Source organism: Amblyraja radiata, chromosome X, assembly GCF_010909765.2.
Source record: "Amblyraja radiata isolate CabotCenter1 chromosome X, sAmbRad1.1.pri, whole genome shotgun sequence".
Lineage (NCBI taxonomy): Eukaryota > Metazoa > Chordata > Chondrichthyes > Rajiformes > Rajidae > Amblyraja > Amblyraja radiata.
The window spans coordinates 8,561,533-8,573,895 of NC_045999.1; the positions used below are offsets into that span (position 1 = coordinate 8,561,533).

Consider the following 12,363-nt stretch of genomic DNA (forward strand, 5'->3'; position numbering starts at 1 on the left):
CTCAGGAGAAGTAGTAGCGAGGGTTATATGGTTATATAAGCTGCCAGAATATTTCACCACTTTAAAGATGCCACAAAAATAAACAGATATAGTCCCCAAATGGTGCCAACACCTCAATAATTTTTAATCATGTATAATAATAATAATAATAATAATAATAATAATAATAAATTTTATTTATGGGCGCCTTTCAAGAGTCTCAAGGACACCTTACAAAAATTTAGCAGGTTGAGGAAAAACATGTAAGGGGAATGAAATAAATAGTAGAGACATGACTAGTACACAAAGTAAAGACAGAATACAATTCAAACCACAATATGAGGCAATTAATGCACAGATGAAAAGGGAGGGGGACGTGGGGCTAAGGATAGGCAGAGGTGAAGAGATGGGTCTTGAGGCGGGACTGGAAGATGGTGAGGGACACGGAATTGCGGATCAGTTGGGGGAGGGAGTTCCAGAGTCTGGGAGCTGCCCTGGAGAAGGCTCTGTCCCCAAAACTGCGGAGGTTGGACTTGTGGATGGAGAGGAGACCGGCTGATGTGGATCTGAGGGACCGTGAGGGTTGGTAGGGGAGAGGAGGTCAGTGAGATATGGGGGGGCCAGATGGTGGAGGGCTTTGTAGGTGAGGATAAGGATTTTGTAGGTGATCCGGTGGGAGATGGGAAGCCAGTGAAGTTGTTTGAGGACTGGAGTGATGTGATGCCAGGATTTGGTGTGGGTGATGAGTCGGGCGGCTGCGTTTTGGACCAGTTGGAGTCGGTTGATGTAGGTGGAGCTGATGCCAAGGAGAAGTGAGTTGCAATAGTCCAGTCGGGAGGAGATTAAGGCATGGATGAGTCTTTCAGCAGCAGGAGGTGTGAGAGAGGGTCTGAGTTTGGCAATGTTGCGGAGAGGGAAGAAGGAGGTTTTAATGACATGGCGGATGTGAGTCTCAAGGGAGAGGGTGGAATCAAAGATCATGCCAAGGTTGCGGGCCTGGGGAGATGGGGAGACAGTGGTGCCGTCGATGGTGAGAGTGGGGTTATTGATTTTGCTCAGTGTGGCTTTGGAGCCTATGAGGAGGAATTCTGTCTTATCGCTGTTGAGTTTGAGGAAGTTATGTTGCATCCAGGTTTTTATAGCTGACAAACAGGAGTTGATATGGGAGAGGGGGGGGGTTGTGGGGGGATTTGGTGCAGAGGTAGATCTGGGTGTCATCGGCGTAACAGTGGAAGTCCAGGTTGAAGTGGCGGAGTATCTGACCAAGGGGGAGGATGTAGATGATGAAGAGGAGGGGGCCGAGTACGGAGCCTTGGGGAACGCCTTGAGTGACTGTGGCTGTAGCAGAGGTGTGGTTGTGGAGAGAGATGAAGTGGGATCTGTTGGAAAGGTAGGAACGGAGCCAGCTGAGTGCAGAGCCTTCAATGCCGAGGTCTTTGAGTCTGGTGAGCAGGATGTTATGGTTCACTGTATCGAAGGCTGCGCTCAGGTCGAGGAGGATGAGGATGTTGAGGGGACATGATGTTAATGCAAAGCCTGCACTTGGTGACCATTCCTTGAAATATCGGCTTGCAGGAGAGTATTAGAAGGCAAAGATTCACCCATCATTTTATTTTCCCCAAAAACAAACTTATTCAGATAAAAAAAGATACAAAACAAGAACTGTACGACAACTCTTCAGACAGTCTCATCATCTATTCTTTCATTAATGTTGTACTCAGCAGTAACTATCCTTGTATCAGGCATGGGTGATGTTTCGGGTCAAGACCCTTCTTCAGAACCTGAACCTGAAACGTCACCCATTCCTTCTCTCCAGAGATGCTGCCTGTCCCGCTGAGTTACTCCAGCTATCTATCTTCGGTTTAAACCAGCATCTGCAGTTCCTTCTTACACTTATATCAGGCATCCTTGCCATTCTTCATAAGTTCATATTCGTAAGTGATAGGAGCAGAATTAGGCCATTTGGCCCATCAAGTCTACTCTGCCATTCAATCATGGCTGATCTATCTCTCCATCCTAATCCCATTCTCCTGCCTACTCCCCATACCACTGACATCCCCTGCCCCCTCTGGGGTGGTCCATTCCCTTGCTTGAGGTGGGTTCCCAGTGGACCGTGCCCCCGAATGTCCAGCAGCAGAAGGACCCTAGACTGTGGTCCTCCCCCACAGAGCCTTGGCGTTGGCTGCACTGAGCTTCAGTGCGTCCCTCAGCACGTACTCCTGCAGTCTGCAGCGGGCCAGTCGGCAACATTCCCCGATGGACATCTCGCTTCGCTGGGAGACCACAAATGTTTCAGGCAGACCAAAGAGCGTCTTTCGCCAAGTAGATGATCTTCCAGCAGCACTCGATGTCCAAAGACTTGGTTAGATGCAACTAAGTAGATGGCAATGCCTCAACCAATGCTGTAAGGCCACGAGGGCCCTTTCCATCCTTATCGAGGGGAGTGCTAGCCTTCTCTCCTTTCATACGTAATGCTATTGTTCCTAATGCAGATCAGGCATGTTGTCTAGTATGGGCTGAACCACATCCTACCTTCCAATTGACTTCCATCCACCATAGAGAAATCCTGGCACCAGTGGATCTTCAACCTGGAGATGAACAATGAAGAGGAAAGTCAAACACAGCTTTTTTTCTCCTCGCCATTTTGTTCCTGCAAAGAGTGTCAACAACAGCACTGAACACCCTTCCTCCAGCTGGGAGCATGTCTGTCTTAATAGCAATAGATATGACAGTGGCGTTTAAGAGGTTTATAGATAGGCACATGGATATGAAGGGAATGGAGGGATCAAGAGTGTCTTATTGTCATATGTCACGAAACGGAATAATGAAATTCTTGCTTTTAGCAAAACAACAGGTATGAAAACATAAAATGCTGGAGTAACGCAGCAGGTGAGGCACTTTCGGGTCACACAAAACCTCGCCCATTCCTTCTTTCCAGAGATGCTGCCTGTCCCGCTGAGTTACTCCAGCATTTTGTGTCTACCTTCGATTTAAACCAGTCTACAGTTCTTTCTTACCCAGATATGTAAACATAATTCTCTGTAGACAATAGACAACAGACAATACGTGCAGGAATAGGCCATTCAGCCCTTCGAGCCCTAAAACCCATAATGAAAACAAAAAGTTTAGGATATATATAAAACAAACAAATAAATAGACAACTAAATATGCCCTCAAGTCTATATAGTTTTGAGCCTATTTGGTGGTTGTAGTGCTTAATAGCCTGATGGTTGTCGGGAAGATGCTGGATGTGATAGTTTTCAGGCTCCTGTACCTTCTTCCCAAAGGATGTGGATCATGTGCAGGCAGATGAGATTAGTTTATCTTGTCATCATGTTCAGCATGGACATGGTGGACTGAAGGGCCTGTGCTGTTCTGTGTTCTGTGTCTCACACCGAGGCAGCTAGGCGCCTGCTTGACGGGAAGAGTCTAAGTGATTGGAGTCGGAAGTGATATCTTTGTGTGAAAGTGGCAAACTAGTCGGGGGGTCAGATAATGTTGGAGAGGGTTCCTTTCAAAAATGCGCAACTTTTCTAAATCGGATAGCGTGGGCAGACAGTGAGATGACAAGAGTAGACATCCGTGCACTTGCTGTCGACTGGCCCCAGTTGGAATGACAGAGATGGGAGACACAACAGCAGCAGCAGCCTGTGGTATGTACTATTTCTGGCTTGCCACTGTCTCACCTCTGTGTTTGGCGACAGGGATGGAGAGAAAGAGGCAGATGCAGAGGGAGACAAGGAGAACCATACGTGTTTGTTGCCCTCTGCAGACACCGTTGGGAGATGTAGTTATATTTGGAATAGTATCACCAACGTTAAACATATTACCAGGAAGGAATGCTACCAACAAATGACTGCTATAACATTTGACAGGGGAACATATTAGACATATAGATGAGATGAATTGCCACAGTCTTTTTTCCATGGGTAGAGATGTCTAAGAGAAGAGGTTTAATTTAAGAAGGGAAAGATTTAAAATAATCTGGGGCAGTTTTCACAGAGGGTGGTGAAACTGACCAAATAGTGATAGGCCTGGATAGAGTGGATGAGGAGAGGATGTTTCCACTAGTGGGAGAGTCTAGGACCAGAGGTCATAGCCTCAGAATTAAAAAACGTTCCTTAATAGTCCTGTCCCACTTACACGATTTATTTCAGCGATTGCCGGCACCCGTCATAGTCGCAGCAGGTCGCCGAAAATGTTCAACATGTTGAAAATCCAGCGGCGACCAGAACAAGGTACGACTCTTTGGGCGACTACTCACGACCATACAGGCCATACATACATGTCGCCAGGGTGTCACCTGTATGGTCGTGAGTCGTCTCCTCAGTCGCCCAAAGAGTCGTAGCGTCTTTCTGATCGCCGCTGGATTTTCAACGTTGAACATTTTCGCCAACCTGCAACGACCTATGACGGGTGCTGGCAGTCGCTGAAAAAGTCACGTAAGTGGGACAGGCCCATTAAGGAACGTCTTTTAATTCTGATGCTATGACCTCTGGTCCTAGACTCTCCCACTAGTGGAAACATCCTCTCCTCATCCACACTATCCAGCCTTTCAGTATTTAGTCAGTTTCACCACCCTATGTAAAAACTGCCCCTCAGGTTATTTTAAATCTTTCCCTCTTAAATTAAACTTTCTCTTAGACATCCCTACACGTAAGTGGGACAGGCCCATAAGTGATTGGAGTTGCTGAAGGTTCTGAAATCATCTTTACAATTGGTATACAACGCAGCTTGTCAAGGAGGTGGTACAAAATATCCAAAAGTGGGGGCTCTTAAAGGGGCATGATGAGAGTGATCGCAGTGGAAAGAGTGTGTAGATGGTCGCTATAAAACAGGACCTTTGTAGTGCATGTGATGTCTCTGTTTGAAGATCTGGCCTGGGTGCATTTCTCTTTTCTTCTTGTCATTCACTAGCTCTCTTCTACTACGCTGGGCACGGCTACGAGAGCTCAGGGCGCAACTACATGGTGCCGGTCAATGCTCCCAACCCGTACAGGCCCGAGAGTTGCATCAATGTCCAGAAGATCCTGTGCAGGATGCAAGAGAAGAACACAGCCCTCAACGTGATCCTACTGGATATGTGCAGGAAATGGTAACGGCCACAGCTCCTCTTCTCTCTCTGGGATATTGAGGGGGGATCTTACAGAAACGTACAAAATTCTTAAGGGTTGGACAGGCTAGATGCAGGAAGATTGTTCCCGATGTTGGGGAAGTCCAGAACAAGGGGTCACAGTTTAAGGATAAGGGGGAAATCTTTTAGGACCGAGATGAGAAAAAAAAAAAATTCACACAGAGAGTGGTGAATCTGTGGAATTCTCTGCCACAGAAGGTAGTTGAGGGCAGTTCATTGGCTATATTTAAGAGGGAGTTAGATGTGGCCCTTGTGGCTAAAGGGATCAGGGGGTATGGAGAGAAGGCAGGTACAGGATACTGAGTTGGATGATCAGCCATGATCATATTGAATGGCGGTGCAGGCTCGAAGGGCCGAATGGCCTACTCCTGCACCTATTTTCTATGTTTCTATATTCATAACTAAATACAAAATCTGTGTAAACCACAAAGTGCTGGAGTCATTGAATGGGTCAGGAAACATCTGTGGAGGGCACAGTTCATCAGACTGATTGTGGTAGGGGGGAGAAAGCTCGAGGAGAGGAGGGGACGGGACAAAGCCGGGCAAGTGGTAGGTGGAATATATGGACACAAAGTGCCGGAGTAACTCAGCGGGTCAGACAGCATATCTGGAGAACATGGAGAGCTGACGATTCGGGTCAAGGTTCTTATTTAGACTCAGTCCCAATCTAAAGAACCTGAAACATCTCTGATCCATGTTCTCCAGAGATGCTATCTGGCCTGCTGAGCTACTCCAGCACTTTCCGTCCTTATGTGTATTGACCAGCATCTGAGGTGCCTTGTTTCTACAAGTGATATGTATAGGAAGGAACTGCAGATGCTGCTTTACACCGAAGATATCTCCCAAGGGTCTCGACCCGAAACGTCGCCCATTCCTTCTCTCCAGAGATGCTGCCTGACCTGCTGAGTTACTCCAGCATTTTGTGACAGAGGAAGTGGTAGAGACAGGCACATGGATAGTTAAGTTTACTTTAGAGGGATATGGGACCAATGCTGGCATGGGTGAGTTGGGCCGAAAGGCCTGCTTCCATGCCATTCCATTATATGACTTTAAAATGAGGATTAATATCAAGCTCTCAGTGACGTGGTTATTATTAGCTTTTTAAAATCCTATCTAAGTGCTTATGCATAGTGATATTTGCACTGAACTGTACATAAAACTGAATAGCAATGTACTTGGGTACAAGTGAAACATAAAGTTTCATCGACCATTGGCAGTCAGAACTGCAATCTAACATCTGATATTTTGGACCGTACTGTAAAATACTTTCGTTCTTCCCATGAATATTATGTACAATATCCAGACAAGCCTTTCACATTCCTGAAATTCCTGCGTCCAGATTATGGAGGAGTCTACTGCAGGATTGTTTTTCTTAGCATTGGCAACTTGACAGTCATTTCCTAATCGGGGCTCCGAAATCTGAGAAATCAGGTGCTAACAGTCAATAGGGCTTTTTATTGTCACATATGTTCATTGTTAACGCAGTGAAATTCTTGTCCTTAAGGGCGTGTCCCACTTGGCGATTTTATTCGGCGACTGCCGGCGTCATATCAGTGTCGCCAAAAGATTTTGAACCTTTCAAAATCCAGCGGCGACAAAATAAATGTTTTGCGACACTTGAAAAAACACCGCGCATCAATACGTCATCACGCCACGTCTACGCCGCATCGCGCCGGCATTTCGGAGACCTGATACGTCGGTCAATGGTGCCGGCAGTCAGCGAAAAAATCGCCAAGTCGGCCAGGCCCTTAACAAACAGTTCGGCAGCGTATCACCGTACCCCCCAATCAGCACATGTACAGGAATAGTCCACTGAGCAGCATGCGGGAGGCACCATGTTTTGGCGCCATGTTCAAAGTCCACGCTCTGGTTTAGTTTAGAGATACGGCGCTGAAAATGAATCACACAATCTTAACAAAAAAACAAGAAGGTTAAACCAGAAAACCGTGATGGGTTACTCATTAGTGGGAGGGGAAATACGGGAAGCTGCTAGGAATGCAAAACAGTGCATTATGAAATCATTAATGGAATTACACAAATTTATCATGAATCTATCAAAGGGATTTATGAAAGGCGTGGTGTTTACCACAGCAGAGTCTGTGATTAGTTTTAGTTTTAGTTTTAGTTTTAGTTTTAGTTTTAGAGATATAGCACGGAAACAGGCCCTTCGGCCCACTGGGTCTGCGCCGACCAGCGATCCCCGCACATCAACACAGCAGGCCCTTGTGACTGCACCTGGTCTCAGTGCTACACTTTGACTTTCTCTCGCTTTAGCCTTGTACAAATATTAACATGTTTGGGAGTAGGGTTGCCAACTTTCTCACTCCCAAATAAGGGACAAAAGGTCAAAATAAGAGACAAATCCCCGACGGTAATTCGTTGACCGACTCGGCCATGGCTGGGTGAATGATCCGGGTGCTGGACTGCACACAAAGCCCAGCCGGCGGGCCAGCTGAGGAGTTTTGGCCCCGGGTCGCGCGGCGTCGCGCGCAAAGTCCGGCACCCCATCCAACTCCTGAACCGATGATCGGCCATGAGAAGGAGGGGTGGTGGTGTCGGCGGTAAGCGAAGGTCCGAAGGTAGGACAGCAGGCCGAGCTGCCGACCGATGGGGCCGCGGGCGAGGCGCTGCTGCTGCTGCTGCACTCCATGGGCTGCACTACGTCGGGACGGGTGAGGCGGGGCCGGACACGGCGCTCCGACCCGACAGTCCCCTCGACCCGAGTAGTAGCGGTCAAATACGGGACAAGGGCGGTCCCGTATGGGACAAACCAATTTAGCCCAATATACGGGATGTCCCGGCTAATACGGGACAGTTGGCAACATTATTTGGGAGACTCCAACAATTTCATAAATCCCTGCATTTATTTTCCAGGTATAATCAGGAATACCTTCCCTCTGATCTGCAGCCACTTGCTCCCACTGGGAATATTGTTTATGGATATGCAACGTAAGTAGCATCCCGGGGTTCGCTTCAGGATGTAAATGCCACCCCCTCCTCCCCTCTTCCCATCTCTTCCTTTCTCTTTTTGTCACTCTCTTTCATTTGCTCTATTTAGAAACATAGAAAATAGGTGCAGGAGTAGGCCATTCGGCCCTTTGAGCCAGCACCGCCATTCAATATTATCATGGCTGATCATCCAAAATCAATACCCTGTTCCTGCTTCTTCTTCTTGCGTACGGCGTGCACAGCCTAAAGTTGTCGGACAACTTGTTCTATTTGATCTTATTTGATTGTGCACGCTGGGTTGATTGCATTTGTCGAAACAGGGCGGACCACGTGAAGGTTGCAATCTTCCCACCCCACCCTGTTCCTCCTTTCTCCCCATATCCCTTGATTCCGTTAGCCCAAAGAGCTAAATCCAACTCTCTCTTGAAAACATCCAATGAATTGTCCTCCACTGCCTTCTGTGGCAGAGAATTCCACAGTATTCTTAAACTGTGACCATCCTTCTAAACTCCAGAGTATACAAGCCCAGCCGCTCCATTCTCTCAGCATATGACAGTCCCGCCATCCCGGGAATTAACCTTGTAAACCTATGCTGCACTCCCTCAATAGCAAGAATGTCCTTCCTCATATTAGGGGACCAAAACTGCACATACTCCAGGTGTGGTCTCACTAGGGTTCCTTTTAATTTTCGCTCTAATTGCAGATGTGAAGATGCAGAAGCTTATGAAGTGCAAGATGGTGAACACAGTTCGGGCATCTTCATGAAGTATCTTAAGAGGCATATTCTCAAGAAGGAAAAAGTCACCCAGATTTTGGAGAATGTGTCCGAGGGTAAGTCAAGTCCTCGTGTTTGAGCACGGTGGCGCAGCGGTAGAGTTGCTGCCCCACAGCGCCAGAGACCCAGGTTCGATCCTGACGACGGGGGCTGCCTGGATGGAGTTTGTACGTTCTCCCCGTGACCGCGCGGGTTTTCTCCGGGTGCTCCGATTTCCTCCCACACCACGAAGATCATACAGGTTTGTAGGTTGTGAAACTGGTCGTTTCGGTTTCGGTTTCGAAAATCGAAAATCGTAGTTGTTTCGAAAATCGAAAATCGGCCCGAAACGTTGCCTATTTCCTTCGCTCCATAGATGCTGCTGCACCCGCTGAGTTTCTCCAGCTTTTTTGTGTACCTCAGGTTTGTAGGTTAATTGGTAAAGACATTCTAAATTGTCCTTATTGTGTCAGTGTATGGGGTAATCGCTGGTCAGCACAGACTTGGTGGGCCGAAGGGCCTGTTTCCAGGTTGTTTCTCTAAAATCTCTAAAAATCAAAAACTGTGCTTCTTTTTTCATAATATGCTGCCTATTTAAAAACTGGTGCACTCGGTGGAAACTCGTGTGATCATAGGAAGAAACAGATAGCACCTCAAGGTCAGCTTCGAACCGTGGTCTCTGGCGGTGTGGGGAAGCTGCTCTATCAACTGTGCCTCTGTGCTACCCATTGCAAAGAGGAGCATAGAACCCTGCAATTGGCCACAGGTAGTTTATCTGAGCAAGTAAAAGCGTGGCAATGTGAGTTTAAAATGAGAAAGTGTTAAGTTGTGCACTCCGGTAGAGAAGAATCTGAAGGCAGAGTATTAGCTAAATGCAGAAACATTGTAGATGAACAAAGCACAGAGGGAGGGTGGCACAGTGGCGTAATGACAGAGTTGCTGCCTTACAGCACCAGAGACATGCGTTTAATTATGACTACTGGTGCTGCAAGTACGGAGTTTGTACATTCTTCCCGTGACCGCCCTCTCCAGGTTTTCTCCGGGTGCTCCGGTTTCCTTCCACACTCCAAAGACGTATGGGTTTGTAGATTAATTGGCTTCAGTAAAAATTGCTAATTGTCCCTGATGTGCAGTGTGTAGTGCTAGTGTGCGGGGGTTGCTGGTCGGCACGCACACGGTGGGCAGAAGGGCCTGTTTCCGCACTCTATCTCTAAACGAAAGGGATCTAGGTTTTATCGTAGCATGAATCACAAAACATTAGCAAACAGGTGCTCATGAAGTTGGCCCCAGGCCTATTTTAAATCTTTTTCAAAATGTCTGTGTACACGTACAAATCGCGGAACCTATTGCTCTCCACACAAAGGTAGGGATCGGTTTCAGATCACAAGTGGTCAAGGAGTCGAGAGGCTCCCAGCTGTGTACTGTTCTGGCGAGAGATACAACTGGACCATGTGATTTCAAAACCATCTCTTCACGAAAATTTATATCAATCAAAAATTCTTGGTTCACATAATTTCTTTATCGGTATCTGAACATTTTATTATTAAAGTGTGTTAGGATATTACTGGATATATGTATTTTTAATTAATATAATAGGTGCACAAGAGGACCTTTTTGGTGTCTGTGTTCTTTGTTATCCATGCTTCTTTCCCACAAGAGTAACGAGGACCTTTAGTTTAGTTTAGTTTAGTTCAGAGATACAGCGGGAAAACGGGCCCTTCGGTCCACCGAGTCTGCACCGACCAGCGATCCCCGCACACTAACACTATCCTACACACACCAGGGACAATTTACAATTATGTCAAGCCAATTAACCTACAAACCTGTATGTCTTTCGAGTGTGGGAAGAAACCGGAGATCCCGGAGAGAACCCATGCAGGTCACGGGGAGAACGTACAAACTGCGTGCAGACAGCACCCGTGTCTCTGGCGCTGTAAGGAAGCAACTCTACTGCTGCGCCACCGTGCCGCCCCTAATGCAGTTGAAAAGATATGACTATGTTAGACTTATCTCGGCTTATCTTGTAGAAACAAGGAACTGCAGGTGTTGATTTACACAAAAGAGGAACAAAGTGCTGGAGTAAACCAGCGGGTCAAGCGAGCTTCCGACAAAATGGAGAAACAATGCAGCCGACGAAATGGAGAAACAAGGACCTGCAGAAGGGTCCCAACCCGAAACGTCACCTATCCATGTTCTCCAGAGATGCTGCTTGACCCCGCTGAGTTACCTCTGCACTTTGTGTCCTTTCGGGCTTATCTTTGCTGTGTACGTTACAGGTGGAGATGAGGAAGTTCTCTTTATTGAGATGAGGAAATTCTTCTGCAGTTTCTCCTTTTACTATTTGAGTAAGAGAATTTTGGCCTCCAGTTGCACAATATGATTATTTTTCATTGAAGAACTTCCATTGATATCACTTCTTTCACAATCTTGGGGCACCCAAAGCACATTTGTGTTCATTAGATAGTGTTGGAGTGTGGTCATTTTTAGAGTGTAGCCTGAATGGAGGAAGCCTAGCAGCTATTTATACATTGCAAGTTTCCACTGACAGGAATGAGGTAATAACCAGTTTAGAGTCATAGTCATAGACTGATCCAGTGTGGAAACAGGCCCAACTTGCCCACACCGGCCAACATGTCCCACCTACACTAGTCCCACCAGCCTGCGTTTGGCCCATATCCCTCCAAACTTGTTCTATCCATGTACCTGTCTAACTGCTTCTTAAATGTTGGGATAGTCCCAGCCTCAACTACCTCCTCTGGCAGCTTGTTCCATACACCCACCACCCTTTGTGTGAAAAAGTTACCCCTCAGATCCCTATTCAATCTTTTCCTCTTCACCTTGAACTTATGTCCTCTGGTCCTCGATTCCTCTACTCTGCGCAAGAGATTCTGTGCATCTACCCGATCTATTCCTCTCATGATGTTGTACACCTCATCCTCCTGCGCTCTAAGGAATGGAGACCCAGCCTACTCAACCTCTCCCCATAGCTCAGACCCTCTAGTCCTGGCAACATCCTCGTAAATCTTCTCGGAACCCTTTAATCAAATTAAGAATCGATATAGACCAGGCTAGGGAGATGGTAATTCTATGATGGACACCATGTCAATGTGGAAGGTGCAACTTCCAGTGTAGCACCTGCGCCAGTTTTACCACTGATCTTGGATATTATGCTCAAGCTCTTGCAGTGGATCTAGAAGCCACGACTGTCTGAAACCTTTCGGCCATTGATAGGCCATCGAATAGTGAAAGGGCTGGGTAGAGTGAATGTGGAGAGGGTGTTTCCACTAGTGGGAGAGTCTGGGACCAGAGGCCTTAGCCTCAGAATAAAAAGACGTACCTTTAGAAAGGAGGATTTTCTTTAGTCAGAGTGTGGTGAATCTATGGAATTCTTTGCCACAGAAGGCTGTAAAGGCAAAGTCAGTGGATATTTTTAAGGTGGAGATTGACAGATTCTTGATTAGTATGGTTGTCAGGGGTTATGGGGAGAAGGCAGGAGAATGGGGATGAGAGGGAAAGATAGATCAGCCATGATTGAATGGCGGAGTAG

At 46.9% G+C, this 12,363-nt stretch overlaps 1 protein-coding gene and 1 non-coding gene across 5 annotated transcripts in view; one reads left to right on the plus strand and one right to left on the minus strand.

Moving 5' to 3' along the window:
- The window catches only part of LOC116968153 (mucosa-associated lymphoid tissue lymphoma translocation protein 1-like), a 90,698-nt gene that overhangs the window by 67,442 nt on the left and 10,893 nt on the right, over positions 1-12,363 (plus strand). For all 4 annotated transcript variants that reach the window (XM_033014782.1, XM_033014784.1, XM_033014786.1 and 1 more), the window contains 3 exons: positions 4,897-5,074; positions 7,988-8,062; positions 8,766-8,893. In XM_033014782.1, coding sequence (XP_032870673.1) covers positions 4,897-5,074; positions 7,988-8,062; positions 8,766-8,893 — 381 coding nt within the window. The remainder of the gene's footprint in view (positions 1-4,896; positions 5,075-7,987; positions 8,063-8,765; positions 8,894-12,363) is intronic.
- LOC116968367 lies at positions 2,331-2,452 on the minus strand. The gene has a single exon (XR_004410459.1). It is a non-coding gene; the product is annotated as a U6atac minor spliceosomal RNA (small nuclear RNA).